At 45.1% G+C, this 16,309-nt stretch overlaps 1 protein-coding gene across 8 annotated transcripts in view; it reads right to left on the bottom strand.

Annotated features, from left to right (window-relative positions):
* LOC125768126 (uncharacterized) overlaps positions 1 to 16,309 on the bottom strand; it is a 146,526-nt gene that overhangs the window by 674 nt on the left and 129,543 nt on the right. For 7 of the 8 annotated variants that reach the window (XM_049435374.1, XM_049435375.1, XM_049435378.1 and 4 more), the window contains 6 exons: positions 7,687 to 7,759; positions 4,537 to 4,704; positions 4,244 to 4,442; positions 810 to 1,108; positions 659 to 743; positions 292 to 570 (listed from right to left, as the gene is read on the bottom strand). In XM_049435374.1, coding sequence (XP_049291331.1) covers positions 292 to 570; positions 659 to 743; positions 810 to 1,108; positions 4,244 to 4,442; positions 4,537 to 4,704; positions 7,687 to 7,759 — 1,103 coding nt within the window. The remainder of the gene's footprint in view (positions 1 to 291; positions 571 to 658; positions 744 to 809; positions 1,109 to 4,243; positions 4,443 to 4,536; positions 4,705 to 7,686; positions 7,760 to 16,309) is intronic. The other variant, XM_049435380.1, reaches the window with a different exon arrangement.

Raw genomic sequence — 16,309 nt, 5'->3', positions numbered from 1 at the left:
TGAATGTTTCCGAAAATGGTTTTCAATAATGATTGAAGAGTAATAAAGCCGAACGAAGAAGCCGCGAAGTGGTTTAGTGACAATTTGACAGAATTTGACACACCCGAGTGTATTAAATAAATATATATACAAATTATATATATGTGTATAAATTTAGTGCAAAATGGAAATTTGTATAAATTTAGTGCAACCGAAACTGTGCCCCGATTATATGTGTATTAGTGATGAAAATAATATTTTTGTAAGCGTAAGCAGCAGGATTAGTCGTAAGCCATTCACTACTCTACTCACCGATTCCACTCTCGTAGCTTCGAGCATGCCACATCAGCTGCTGGTGGTGTTGATGGGCGGCCATCAGATTGTGATGGGGATGCATCTGGTGCAGCTGGTGCAGGGACTGCAGCGATGTCGGATGCTGAAGGTGAGCGATCGAGAGTCGCTTCGATGCCACCGTTTCCTTGCTACCACCGACGGCCGCATTCGGGCCATTGTTGTTGTTCTCCTTCGACGACTTGGACGACTTGACAAAGTTTGGCACACGAGCACGCAGTCCACAGTAGTACGGATCATCTACGGAAGAACGGGTCCAGTTTCCAGTTAGTGGTACGATCGGCACACACGAGTGCTCCACCATGTCTCCCGTGGCATCACTACTTACCATACTTCTTGTTATCTTTGCCCTTGTCTGATTTACCCCGTGGCAGCTTCACACGATTCTCATCCTCGATATCATCATAATCCGGCTAGTGAGAGAAAAATACTGCATTAGTGCAAGATATTCCTTCCAGTTGCGTGACATCGTGACGTACCTTGCCAATTTCATGCGTTGCGTACAGATTGTCACGTGGAGGTAGTTTCGGCGGTTTCTCGCTGCGCCGCTGGCCGCCCATCGGTTGCGCCGGCTGCATCAAATGTTCCCGGCTTGCCGCAACCATGCCGGACCCGCTGGCCCCGAAACCGGAACTACCGGAGCTGCCGCCTCCGTTGCCGGCCACACTGTACGGATCTTCGTCAGGTATCGGAATTCTTGGACGGTTCTTAATGTCAACCGGACGTTGGACTGCACCGTAGATGGAGGTGGGAAGTCGGGCGGGAGGGAGGAAAAAGGCTACAAGATTAATTATTGGTACAATTAAATCACGATTGCTAGCGGACATCCATTGGTCGGTGTGTCCGGATTGGGAGTGTTTAGTGTTATGTTGAGAAATGAAATAATGAAAATAACTGCTATTTGACATTAAGAGGCAAAAGGAGCGAAATCCAGATGCTTTGTAACATCAGAACGCTGGAGCAAACGGGTTGATGTCCCAAACATTACCCAATGGAATCAAATAAAAGTAGGAAAAAAAACAAGTTGCATATTTTTTTATCAATTTTTGCTTAACTCCCAGTACGCTCTTACAGCAAAGACTTACGCTCAAAGACAAATACCAATGCGCACCACCGCACATGACAAGGCATTTTAATTTCCGTACAGTAACTTCGGTATGTCGGAATGCAAACATTTGATTTTTGGACGTCTTTGGCAGAGCTAATGGAAGAGTTTCACTCAGGAAAGTTTGTCCATCGATCATCGCAGCAACTCGAAATTGTGCGATGAACAACAAAGGAAAAGAAGCAGGTTCCGCCCATATGGGGTCGTTCTACCATAATGGTGGATACAATTTTAATTTCTCCTCTCTTTTGACACGCATCTCAAACCTCCGAAGGTTTGTCAAATCAAGCACAAATGTTGCTTCCGTTTGCATCAAACCGAATGCAATGTCTGGAGTTCATAAAATGTACATAACAACATGAACGTTTCAACAGTCCGGCGAACATGCGAACAGAAACTTCCTTCAAGTTCTCCGAGAAAAAGGCGAAAGACTCCTTCAAATTCCTTCAATATTTCAACTCAAGCGGTTCATTGGGATGTGTTTGTTTTTTTTTCGTTTTCAGTAACAATTGGAAGCGTGATTTATTTGTCCTACAGTGAAACACTCTCAGGTAAGAAGTACGAAGGAATACTGAGACAGAGAGAAAGAGCGCCAAAACGGATTCTTCACCGTTTGACATTCCATTTGTGAAACATCGATTGCCACCAGGGCCTTCCGGTACGGGAACAGTAACCGGTGGTTACTGCTGGGTGGGTTTTGTGTTTGTTCATCCCCCCCCAAAAGCGGCCAGTAAACGTGACGATAATTCATAATGCGATTCTTGCTGCGACGTATGTGAAGCTGGATTTAATGTTCTATCTATGTTCTTTCTATCGTTTCAGAAGTCAGAAGCGGGCCCGGTGAAACGTGTGTCTATTGTTCTAGTGACAAAATATGACTTGCTCCATTAAGCTTTCTGGCTGTGCTGAACGTGTGTTCTAACGGGTCTTCTAACCAGCTTTCCTCCAGTGAACCAGACCGCCGGGGTAATGGTGAACCTGGTTTTCAATGGCCCAACATTCTTTTTCCGTTATCAGGTTCAGTGTTGGTGTTGAGGATCTAAGGCACAGATTGAACGGACCGATTGGAAAGAACGTTTGAAAGACCAAAAAAACTCTTCTATTCTTTTCGGTTCTTTAATGTCCCGAAGACTGTTCCGTGTTTACCACCTCCACGTGACCTAGTGTGTGGATGGAGTACGGAAGAATCACGAAATAAAAGCAGCAAACCACGATGACAACAATTGTCCGATCGATCGCGTAGAACATGTCGAAAATTAATTGTGTCTGTGAGCTCCACATTGCTCCACTCTGTAACTCTGTTCCCAGAACACGAAACTCTGTCCACAGCCAATGTGCAGAGAGTGCGAAAAAACCCGTGTTTCGTTTCCTCAACAAATGACAACGCGATCGTTAACGAGCAAAGCATGTGGATAGCAAAAGTTAGATAGTATACAGTTATTGCTGGGAGAGGATTGCTAAGTACCAATGCTGTGGAGGGAAAGCTTGTGTTGTCCTATTAAAACAAACTGTGATTTCGTATCGTTAAGGTATCGCGTTTAATCAGATCAGATCAGCGAAAATCACTTGCAGTTACACAAACGAATTACAGCAGAACTTTAAAGGTTATGTTTTCTTTTAAACAAATGATATCCTGTTATATCTGATCAAATGTCCTGAGGAAAACGGCAACATCAGACAGTATGTAAGGTTAAAAACCTGTTTACATTTTCAATGCAAATTTCTTTGTTAAGTTCTTGGTATAATCCGCATTTCTCTTTCATCGTTGTGGATGCACTTTTGTTTCTATTAAGAAGTAACGCATTCAACATCACTTTTACAAAACCTGCCCTTGAATGTCCAATTGACTGTTTAAAACAATCGCCTAAGCGAGGTCCTAAATGGTATCGAACAAATTTCACTATGTGCTGTTATCGTACACTTTCCTCGATCTCATTTGCATTAAATATAAAACGTAACACCACAATTCCACCGCCCTTTGTCGCGTCTATCAAAATGGCAACACGACCGACACAGAAGTAAAACGCACAAAATCTGACCAAAAGGTGAGCTTGGTTGGGAGAGATATTATTTATGGACAAGGCATGCACTTTCAATTGCTTGCCAGTTGCCGCGAACTATCAACCGGCCGGCAATCAATTGGACCACACAATGGGACAAATAACTAACGGCAGAATATTACCAATGCGTTCGATGGTTGGTAACCGTGTGCTAATTTCCATAAAAATTAAGCAAAATACCAGCGCCTAAGGGTAGCTTTCAGGAACGGACGGCTCCACAGTCCAAAGACCAAGATCCAAAGTTCCCAGAACTGGTGGTTGCTCCATCGAGGAACTCCACTCAGACATTTTCTTTGTTGCCATTCACCTGACAAACGCCGTCTATTCTTGTAGCGGGAAACCGATTGTGGCTCTCGGCTCGCTGCAGTAGACAGAAACATTCTCTTCTTTGCTTAAATTCTGCAGCTTTACGCAACTGGCTGACATTTGTTAGGTTAGGATCGAGCTTATCGGTCATCAGGAAGTTCTTCGGTAGGGATACGAAGAGGGAACTCGGCACTCAAACAATGGTACGTACTGCTGTTGAAAGTGTTTTCCCCCTATCGCCGAAAGGGTTTCACGCTATTCCAATTCAGCTTCAAATTGGTTCTTATCCTCCTGTCTCTCTGTTGCCTCGTAAGCTAACACACCTTTGCTTCAAATGTCAAATCAAACAGTCATAATTTCGTCAATCGTCGCGCAAAAATAGAACGTCGAGTTCGAAAGGAAGGCTAGTGTATTCGGTGCGGGGAAGTGTGTTGTGACTTACCGGGAGGTAGTTTACTCTTCAGCATATCCATTGCAACCACATTGATGATCAGTACCCACATCGGGCAATCGAGGATGTCGTTCTCCGACTTGACGAATGCAATCGCCGACAGACACTGCGTCTCGAGACGTCTGCGATCCGGATAGGCACGGCGCAGCTCACGGTTCACGTTCGACTGGAACTTCTTCATGTCGAACAGCTGTGTTTGTGTGTATATGGAAGAAAGCGGCGAAAGAGGTCAGTAGGTAGCTGTGTGCTAGTGGTTACGGGACCTGTGTCGTGTCCAGCCTTACCTTTACAATCTTTTCACTCTCTATAGCCTGACCGGGCAGCTTGAGAATGTCCGCACCGATGGCCGTCTCCTCATTCGGCTGGCTGGCCGTGCTCTTCACGTACACGTTGCTCTTTGAGTAGCGTCTGATGAGAATGTTGCCTGCGTCGTCCATCTTGATCTTGACACCCTGCAAATACGTTAATGGCAAGAAGTCAGAATCCGGATCTCGAAAATGTCAGAGAATTTGAGCATGTGTATTGGGGGACACATAATTGATCGTTGAAAGCAATTGCACTTGAAATAATTCCTCAAGGAAACGAGGAATGGGCATGTCGTTGTTACCACGCGGCATGTATACATCTGTAGATGATGGTAACGATTAAACCTGACTCGATGTCACTCCGTTCGCCACAGCTGTTGGATCAGCATACGGCCCAACATCCAGACCTTTGGATGGAAGAATGCATTACTCCAATTATCTGCCATGCTTGCGGTAAGTTTCCTTGTACGGTCTGGTCGGCGTACTTTGCGTGTTGCAAAGGGCGATAAGGCGTCAAATTACCTGAACCAGGAAGTATGCAATCATCTTTATGCGTTTCCGTCGTGTGAATTTGCTCCAAGATCTTTGCATTTAGGTACGGAAAGATTTGTACAAATTCTGCTGATCCTAGTCTCCGAGCAGTTGAGTCAAGAATCTAGAATTCATGATGACACCGGCAGATATACGTGTGATTAATGGTGCAAGATCGTTTAAAACCGATGAGTTATCCATTGAAGGAGTATCGCAGTAGCACAAGTAGATGGAAGATCTTTCCTATTTTCCATCAATCATCAATCACATTCGCACCCATTCTATTCATATGAGCAGTAGGGTACACATATGTGCCCTATTTGTTTAACTGCATTAACTACAAAAATTACATCTTCAACCTTGCTCTTACTGTATTTATCGAGACTTTGATTTTGCCTTTTAAACATCAGTCTAGCAGTGGTCCGGCACAGCATAACGAAGGAACGAAACTCTCGAAGAAATCGCCATTAATGTTTGTGTGTGTCTGTCCGTACACATACGCTGTGTCCGATTCATCGATTGACCACTGTGTTGCGGGAACGCTAAATATCAATTGACGACCTTGACGGTTCTTCTTCACATGCGTGCATCAGCCACACTGTCGGCATTCGGTACGATCATCTACCATGCAATTGCCAGCGAGAGAAATATCGTTGAAGAATACATTCTACGAACCCATGCTAAGCAAAGGTGGTAAGTGTCTCCGAACAAGTTCATCACGATTCGCTCGAACCCTCTGAACCAGTTCTGTGCGTTGAAGGGGATTCCGACCAGCGAAGGAAAGTGAACGCGTTCTTGTTGGGTTTGGGGAAACAAAACCCCCGCTCGAAAACATATGGTTTGATGGGTTCGCTGTGAGTTGGTTATGTGACTCCGAGGGGAGCTTCCGGAATGATCGATGACCGTTCATCCGAGGTCCGCATAAATTGCTACAGCTCCATTCTCTTTCCAACCGGCAATCTTTCGCTATGTGTGGCTGTTGTTTTATGGCTTCTTTGAGCCGAGGGGGAACTTCAACGGTGGACGAAGACATACTGTGAAGAAGCGCCAACTTCACTGAGCAGATGATTACAAGATTGTCCCTTAGCGGGCCTACTCTCGGATCTAGTCTTCGGTGTTGCTCATTTGTTTTGGAACAATGATGTGTGGCGTTGGCTAGCCAGATGGTAAGCTTTTAATGTTGTACGCTTGTCCCGTGTGGTCTTTAACAAGCGTGAACATCGTGTTTACCATATTTTGTGTAACATTAATGCGAAACGAGGCAACTGCCCATAAAACAACCATATCTGTGTGAGCGGTGTAGAATCGAATGGCAGGCGGATGAATCACTGACGGTTGTTCGTCGTTTTTCCCCTCTGTGCTGTAGAGATAATGGCCATAAATATGACTTCTTTTAAGCCAGCTGAAGCTTTATGAATTGCTGTACAAAGACGCAGAGCACACTAGAAATGGCAAGGATCTTCGCGGATTACGCAAACCCAACCGTCGTGTCAAAATAGGTTCAACATTTAGAAATATTTTTACCAAACCATTCTTCAAACCGTTAATCAACATGCTAAATTGAAACGATGTTGAATGGTGGTGAAAGAAAATAAACATTATCATGTCAAAAAAATACCGGAAGCTAAAACCGGGTCGGGAAATTGTTTCTTTCGCTCCGGTTTCACTGGACGTGATTTAATACGGTTTCTTCCGTTTCGTTCAAAATTACCAACAAAGGTGCAAAAGGTGTTGTACCAACAAAACGGTTCAGCGTGGCCGGCAATAAATCGATCAACACGTAGCACGCCTGTTGCCCTTTTGCATCTGTGCCCTTACCAGATGGATTCGATACCGGGGCGCGAAGATGAATGCCGGAACTGACCGGCTCAACAGTTGACCTTCTGGTGTTGCAGGTCGATGGGCCGGTAAAGAAAGCTGATCACGCACGGCTCCTACATTGGTGGCTGTATCGTGCTTAGTTTGGAGCAGAAGTTATCAAACCCGAATGCTTCTTTTTGTTCGCATATCCGGAGCAACGTCGATAGCCTTGATATTTCGTAAAAGATCATCCAATGATCTTTTCACTTTCGAACGAAGTGGGTTGGTTCAACCTCGCGCGTTGAAGATGATCCGCTGTTAGACATCGCTTAGGTCCCAAGTCGTGCGAACGTGATCATTCTTCGATGATCTTTATGGGATGGTACTAGATGTTTAGCTGCTACCAGTAAGAGATTAGCAGAAATGTTGCGATGATCGGAAGTTGTACACGCTCGATGGAAGGGCATCAACGATCGAAAGGCCTCCGACGACGAAACACCCTGTGCTCGAGGGTCCAACGGTTTTTAGCTCCGGGCGCTTCGACGTAGCCATTATTCGGAGGCATACTTATAGGTCCCCCCTTTGAGGAAGATTTCATCAAATCAGCAGCCAGATGATGAAGCCCGTCCTCGAAGGATACGCTCATGACGATGTTCCTTTCGCCGGGAAGTAACCGAATCGTGCCGCTAAAAATCAGTCGTTCGGTGCAGCCTTTAAAAACCTTGGTATTTTTTGGAGGGCCCATCCAAGATCTAAATAACTTTCAACTTCATTTCGGTTGCTGGAGTTGCCCCTTACCTGTCCGACATGTCGCTTGACTTCTTCGGTTTTGTGATCGCGCATCGGATTGTCAAATCCGCACAGGCCAATCCTGGTGGAAAGAAAGAGAATGAAAAGATTGTCGATTAGAATGGAGTTGAATTTAGTTGTCAGTAAATGTAGAAATTGATGCGCGAACTCCATTGTGAACTACATTGGCCAAATGGGTTCATGGTGCGACGATTTGCCGTAAAGTGTTTGTTCATGTTTATGAAATTATTCGAACAGAAATTCGCAAACCTAATGCGAACACAATAGAGCTTTATAGCTTTTTGCTCTAGTCATGTTGCTGCTTTGTCGTACGGTACCGTGGAAGGCGTGCGAAGAAAAGTGAAACCCAACCGTTGTATACAAGAGGGAGCCTCAGTCCTATATGGCTCGTGCTCGTACAGCACTGGGCTGCTGGTCCGATTGTGCAATTGCAATTGCTAAGGTGTTTCATTCCACCTCGGCGTTTTTATCCATTAGTTCAAAGTCTACATTGGTCCAGTTTTTCTTTCCTCACTGTTAGGTATTTATTTTCCATTTTGAACCAACAGCGTCCAGTTCAGAGCGTTGGTTCGGTTGCTCGCTCCTAGAATGGCAAACATGAATCATTCCGAAATAGACATGGCGCACTAGCTCCGAACCCGTTACGACATCACGAATGTGGCGTGGGGCCCAAGCCATGCGCGTTCTTGTTTCGGGAGGGAGGTTTGCAATTTCACTTTCACCTCCACAAGTCCTACCCCTGTGTGCATTTGTGACCCTTGCTGAATGTTGCAAAGAAGCGGAATATGCGGCAGCTCGTGTTTTCATGCGCATTGAAGTCTTTCCTGCCCCTGTTGCCAATGGGTGCAATTGTGAATGGGTTGGGCGGACTTGGACTTTAAACCGCAGACTTGGAGGGCAGCGTATATGGCTAGCTCAGGAGTACACGCAGGACCTCTTTACTATGGTCGCACATGCGGCGTACGAAGGTGTAGCTAATAAGCTTCTCAATCGATTGAACCACAAGGGACTGTATTTGCCACTGCATTATGGACTACATTTCGACAGGCATATTGGGATGGAATGAGATCGAGCCACTCTTTAAAAGACGCAAACAAGATCTCGAGTGTTGGGTTAGGCCCGCTTCTATAATGGCACCCCGAAGAACGCCACTTTTGGTAGGCGTTGACGGAGCAGCGAGCTCTCAATAGCATGTTGGGAGTGTTGTTTGCCCGCAGCTAGAAAGAACCCTCCCTACCCAGCCTCCAAAAAGGCTGGTGTGCGAAATTTTGCCCGCTCCGTTTGTTCGTTGCTATCGAAAAGAACCCCAAAGTGCATACAAATGGTAATTGCGAAGGGGAAAACTTCGTCCCATTTTTCGAAACACTAGAAAAATTAATGCATTTAGTCATCCGCTGGTGAAGGGATGCGCGCGGGGCATACTGATCCATGGCCAACCGATTTTCGGAACATGAATTTTAGCGACGCTGACATTTGGAACAAATTGGCATGTCAGGCCATGTCGGTTTGTGCGTTGCGCAAAAAATAGAAGGGATCGCTTCTTCAGACGCTGGAAGGATGGTTTTGGAATGTTTTGAATAGGCAACCAGATCGTTTGAGGAATATTAGGAAAGAATTGAGGATAGATAGATTAAAAGAATAGACAATAAAACAAAGAAAAAGTTCTTGAGGAGCACTTTGCTAGTATTTACCGTTACAGGATGTACATTAGAAATTGCATAAAACACACCATCTTAAGTTCGGTTGGTGATGACTGCAGCGTCTTCTGCATTTATCCAATTTATGCACCACCGTTCGCATGGCTGCGATTGCATTCTACTACCCATTCTAGGCAAATCGCTTATCATCGTAACAAGTGTGCTAATGAGTCAAAGACCGTTCAACTCATCGCGACGAAAACTGCATGCACCAAACATTCACAAGTTCCAGCGGTATGTTAACAAGAGGAACCTAACGGAAAACCCCCGTTCTGGAGGTTTCAATATTTGAATGTCTCCAACGAAGCGCGAGTGACCACCGGTCAGCGGCTCATCGGAAGTCGCGATCGGGAAGTGTAAAGAACCAGAACGAAATGGACAAACCGTGTTCCGATGTCGCGTTCGCGGGTAGCGTTCTGTAGTCGAATCTGGCGTTTGCTCGTTGTAAATTATGCAGAATCCAGCTTAGAACCTTGCACCACACAACGGTAACGGTGGGTCCAAGAAGATAGATCTTGAGGTAGGACGGCAAAGAATTCTAAAGTAATCAACAGATCGTCTGCAGTTTCCGGAGGTGAATGTTGTAAACAAAAATATTTACATTTCTAATTTTTCTTCCGTCCAGCAAGCGAAGGAAACAGGCATGTTGATGCGAATTGATAGATATTCAAATCTACGTACGGTAGTTCCTTGTTCGGAGCTGTGTGGATCTCAAAACGAAGAACTATGGTGCCAGTAATTAATGGTGGCCCCTTTTGGACTCATGAAACCTAACTACTGGACTTCGGAGTTTGATTAGTCTGCGAGGTATTGCTTTAGTAACGGTGGTTGTTGGTTTTATCGTAGCTGAGGTCAGCCACATTAGACGACAGACTGAAGAGTTTTTGTGTTTGTCATTTGCAAGATCATGGAGAGAGACTCGAAGAAATAATTTGATATCTGTCAACAGACCTCAATATATCCTCAATTCTTGGGTGGTTCTTACTCATACCGTTTTCTTATCAAGAATGTACGGCGAGCCACACTTTCTAGTTAGTTATTTCTTCGGTATGATAATCGATCGTGATTACTGTTCGACCTTTTGTCGCGCTTAACAACTAGTCGCCATTTTATTACAGGCGTCACGGTGGGTGTGCTCCGTGCGATAGTCTGATTAAAACATTAGCATATACTGTCAACTTCTAATCGACGTCGCGTGTGGGATGGACCTTCCATTTTATGACCTTGTATTTACGGACATATTTTTCTTTGGTAGAGCAGTTAAATGTAGCTCATTAAAATTATCCGTCCAAGATGACATTAGTATTAGTATTTGCGTGAATCGCTCCATTATTGATTGGGATTCGATTCTTTATGGCTTTCCTAATGAATAATCTGAGATGTTCAAAATTTTGAGAGAACTAATTCATTTCAAGTTTCATGCAAATACATGCCATAATAATGTTCTAGAATTACTGAATATATAATGAACTAGGGCGTTGTCAAGTGGAGGAACATATCGATCTATGCCCGTATCGACCATAACGCGATCGCTAGTTAGTTGTCCTCTACGCGACTGATATCCGTGATCGATCTCTTTCGCACTTTTACTGCCATTTTGCTCTCGTTTAATGCGGTCGATTAAAAAACGCACCACACCATTACTTGCAGCTTTGTGCGATGTGAGGAAGAATCGTTGAAGGAAATGCCTGGGTGTGCTGCTGGAGCACCTTGTCACACTACCCTTACAGCATCTCTTGATCGTGCCGTGGTCGACAAACCCAATCGCCATCCGTTTTGTCTCGATTCGATTGTTTCCACAGCCACTGCCAAACCCCGTCTTTTAGGTCTCGAGACTCCAACCACTCTCATTTCATCGTCTCACTCTAGCTTCCACCACCCATGCACATATACCTCTGCCGCTTCCGTTGGTCTACAATGGGCGAATGTTTTAAAACTGGAAGACCAACGCCACGCCACACCATAAGCGAATAATAATGACTACCTCCTCGCTACGAACCAGCAAGAAGGTAACTGGTGGTGGTTGGGATGAAGAGAAAAAAAATATATTAAAGTCCTATAAAAACTGGACGACCTTGCAGCGAGAAACGGCAGCAAACAGTCACTCCCTGCCAGTCCGGGGTGGCGTTGCGCTGTGCGACAGACGGAAAGGAAATAATCCGCCCTCTTCAAGCCATGTCCACACATCCGGAGTTGCGTACCGCAGGAGTTGTGGACACAGTGGACACCAGTGTCCAAATGCTCGTAAAAAGGAAACTTTGAACCCGAAACGAAACGCAACGTAGGCGCCATAACCCATCCCAGTCCACAGGTCGTTCGTAATCAGACGCGAATCTGAAAACATTACGACCGGTGATCATAACTATGAGGTTGGATTTCCGCTTGCGTCAAGCTTATTAGAATTGCAGCTGCAGTAGACATCACTTGGTATGCAGATATTGAAAAACCCAGCTTCCAGAGGTTTGTAATTACCTAAACATAGTGTTGGAGTTGGACGGTACTTCCTGTGTTTTTTGGGAAACGTTTCAAATTTAAAAGCTGCTGTAATTACCCGTTAGGACATTGAATAAATTCTTCCGCCTGTGCTCCAAAAACCATCAGTTTGCGGCGCAAACCGACTTAAAAATCACATTTACAATAGCAACAGAGTATCGCCCTTGATTCGTTGTCCATAAACTTCTGGTCGAAGTTGTCCACCGCCCGTACAAATTCCCACGACATGACGCGGAGATGCGAAACGCGCGACGATACAATTGCAATTAGGCAAATAGACAACACTTCCGGCAGCGTGCTCGACGTGCGCGTACAATGATCATCTGGGAGGTGCCAAAACTGGACAGGATCTGCGACACAGTAGTCACGCAAGAGTCCATTGTCCGGTGATGGTCAAACGAAACCGCCGCCTCGGGGTGCTCAAAAAATGTCAAACCCAAAAGCAGTGTACATGACCTTCGGCTTGCGGCAAGGTCTACGTTTTTGGGGAAAGAGATGAAACGCTACTGTCCTGTTTTGTGGACATTACGGTGGTTAGGTAAAGCTGGGCCGGGTATCGTTCGCTGGGCGCCAATCGAGCGAGTTTGATTTGTGGTGCGCAGCTAAATGTTTTTGTGACATCATCGTCCAAAAAAGAGGTACACTCTTGGACAGTGATATTTCCACATGGGTGACATGTCGCAGTGGTTCAGCAGTTCCGGGACGTGTTCGTATATCACTGTCGGAGGATTCACGAGTCTGCATACATATGATCAAGCGTTTTGTTTCTTAACTATCGTGGGAACCGAGAGACTTTACGATATTTCTTGTAATGCGTGATTGATGGACTTCAAACGTTTATGCTATCTTTTATTTCTTATTAACATTATCGCTGCTCCTGATTTGCTTTTCGCTACTCTATGAACCTGATCATTCCTAGGAATATAAGAGCTAAAAATCATATGGTATACATAAGTCCATTAAGCCTAGGCAGTCATGACCTATTAGTCCGTATAATGCCTAATAAGACAAAATAGACCAACATTTATGCCCTCCACTAAAGCTTAAAGCTTCCGTGTCGTAAAAGATACATCCATCATGCATTATATTTATGAGAAATGAATACCCCATTCAGCAACATTGAGCATGAGGAACCACTATCTGCATTTTGTACACCCTCAAGCCATTCAAATTCATCGTATGGAGAGGTTCCGAATAGCCTTCTCATATCAACCGTTTATCATAATGGTTGCCCCCGTGTCGAGTGATGAACTCTAGCAAGCACGACGCGCGTCAAAGGCCCAAACACACCCAATTCGTGCACTTTAAAAGCGACTTATTACTAACGGCACATTAATCGGCACGGGCATCGAGATTGAATCGCAGAATAAAAAGCACACCCCATATAGCAGGAAACCAAAATATGAAGCAAAAGAAATGATCACAAACAAAAGAGACCTAACTGGCGTAATGTTCTTCCTGGTTCTTGGCTGTCGAGTGCGAGACAACGGCGTGTCCCTTCCGAGCAAACTTCTAGCGCACCGTTTTCGTACGCTACCGGGTGTACGTGTGAGCGGAATGTTGTTTAAAAAAATGCTTTTGCACATAAATCTGTACACGGGGCCAAGGTGTGGTTACGAGCTTACGGATTTTTGCTAGAATGTACCGGAGGTTGCCCCCGGGCCGGTGGTTTGGTCGAACGGTTTTTGCGTAGTTTGCATTTGCGTGAAGCATGATTGAGGTTAGTTAGCATTCTCGGTGAGGCATTGTGTCTTGTTGCATTGACATTCCATGTGAGAGTGTTCGTAAGACCAGCAGCCAAAAAGGCAGTAATTGAACTCTCGTAACGAGAACTAAACATCTCTACTCGTCCAGGCTCGCAAAGACAGATGTGGGTATCGTTCTTGTGCGGCTTTCAAATCAATTTATGCATCCTTAGAGGAGCAAATTGATTTTTGAAAATGCAGACAATCGCCAAACCCAACAATCTTCGCTGCCTCAAGGGGAAAAGGTAATAAATCTTCTCGCCGCTCGGCCAAAAACTGATAATATGACGTTGGTGAAGATAATGGCGATGGAAGATGACGAATTGTTCGAATGAAGGTAGGATAATTGATTTTTTTCTCTTACTTTCCGAGATGCACACGAGTGCAAATCGATTTGATGGGACGGGTACAAAATTACAGAGAAGTTCGTTTCAGTTCAATGTTCCCTGCAGGAAGCAAATGTTGCTAGAAGGAAGGTCTGTTTTAAGGGAACAAAGGTGGAGAACTTCGAAGAACATGTAGCACCCGGGACCTTAACGAATGAGGACCAAACTAACGGACTAACGAACGAAACGTCAAACAGCTTCAAACATTTGACAATAGATGGCGTGACGTTGTGGCACTTAGCATTAGGCAGGAGCCCTTTATTCTAAAGTTCTCGTTAGTGTTTGTTGATTTTTTTTTATTACTGCTTCGGTAGAGTAGCTTAGTTTCGCTCTAACAAGCGTTAGCACGGTTTCGTGTTCCAATAGGGCACGGATGTGTACGAAGCAGCACGATAGAAATCTTGACGTTCAGGTGACGTGTCCGCTAGATCGTCCGCTAGGTTCGCAAAAGAACGCAACGAAAAAAAAAACCAACAACCTCGTCGTTCACGAAAACAAAAAATCGACTTCGCCTATGATGGCGATGGCGATCGGTAAAAACAATAGCAAATTAACAGCTGTCGTCCGGTCGACCTGCTTGGCCAGTTCGGTGGAACGCTGCGAGATGGTCCAAACGGACCAAGTGCCAGTGCCTCCGCATACCAACCTTGGAAGAGCGAATCCGCACACACACATACAAGACAAGATTGATTGCATTCGGAAGCGCACGGGCCCGGATTCTGCGCGAGTTCTTGACCGAAGAAGCCACTGGCTAGGGACCGTTTATGCAACGCTCGCAACGGCATTCTGGCGTGCTGAGGCTTATGGCTCAGTGAGCAGCGAGGGCGTCCTCACCTCTCGTCGTTCGGGGCCAGGTTGATGAGTTTGCGTTGCATGCCGTCGCACGTTCGGCAGTGGCCGATGGTTAGGGAGCGATATGTTTCACGCGACATCATTAGGACCGCTGGGGCTGGTTTGGGTGCTGCCGACTGTTTGGGCAGCACCAAATAGAAGAGCTCGCTGTTGTCAATTACACGAAAACACAATGGCTACTTTTGGCACATGAGGCGAGGTCAACAAAGTCACTCATAAAAGTACGTGGGAAGGTGTAATTATTATCGTTGGTAGACTGAACAGTGGACTGCGAAATAACGGTAGAAAATGGAGTCGTTGAAAGGTTTACGAAAGAATGCATAATAGATCTATTTGAGCTGGTAACTTCTAAAAATTATACAATTCCGATCGGAGTTGTTCAAGAAAATTGATTTTTGTTATTATCAAGTTATCAAGGGAAGCTAAATACTTTCTCTGTCTATATCAGTTCTACTACAACATGGATAAAAAAAAGATTAATCTGAGTTGTGATGAACCTCACGTAGAGCTCATCCAACGTCCGGTTACTAATAGGATCATAACAAATTTTAAACGATCTCCATGCCTGCATTGTGATGATGATGGATGCGTTTTTTAAAAACAAAGGGATCTTCACATGAGCGAAATAAATAAATGATCCCATTCTGCTCCGTCTGCCCATCGTACGCATGTCGAATGTACACTTCGTACAGCCAGGCCTTACATAAGACTTTCGATTGCATTAGACGAACGATGCGAAAAACACAGAAGCTTACTTTAAACGAAACGGTTCGAGAGAAAAAAAAGCGATCGATACAGTAAAGCGCAGCCAGCGAACACATTGATGTGCACAATAAAAACACACGTCATGAAAGAAATGAAAAGTTGTATGGGCGAACCTTTACCGCGTGCGCGGTAGGGTTTTGCGTTTTGAGTCGTTTAACTTTATCCAATTACCGCCCAAAAATCCTGCCGGCCTGTTTGGTAGCCTGGTTTGTGGTGGCGAGGAGAGGTGAAAAATAAACCTACAATCAAAAAAATATAGCCCGAACGCACCGCAACGATCCCGTGAAAGCGCAACATCGCGTAATGCCGCAATGAGGTACGGTTGAGTTGAGTGCGCCCGAGCCGCGTTTGGTTGGCTTGGTACAGTATTATTACATTTTTTTTTTCATAAACTACCCCACAGTCGGCAGTCATTTTATTAGTGCTCTCTTCCATTTATCGTCCATTAGTCGCGTATGTTTCGGTGGGCGCTTGTACATGTGAGCGATCGTATGTTTCGGGCGGGTGGATGGTTCGGGTACCGCTAGCCCGTTTGCCCACCAGCGGAGGCACAACTGTTTTCATTTTCTAAAACCGTACCACGCAAGCCCAACGAACCCATCATTCGATTCGTACGAAATTTCAACTTTCACTTTCCATCAGAGGGGAAGGATGGGATGAAGTGTTGTTTGAA

Source organism: Anopheles funestus, chromosome 3RL, assembly GCF_943734845.2.
Source record: "Anopheles funestus chromosome 3RL, idAnoFuneDA-416_04, whole genome shotgun sequence".
In the NCBI taxonomy this organism is placed as follows: domain Eukaryota; kingdom Metazoa; phylum Arthropoda; class Insecta; order Diptera; family Culicidae; genus Anopheles; species Anopheles funestus.
This window is presented reverse-complemented; position numbering and strand designations above follow the sequence as displayed.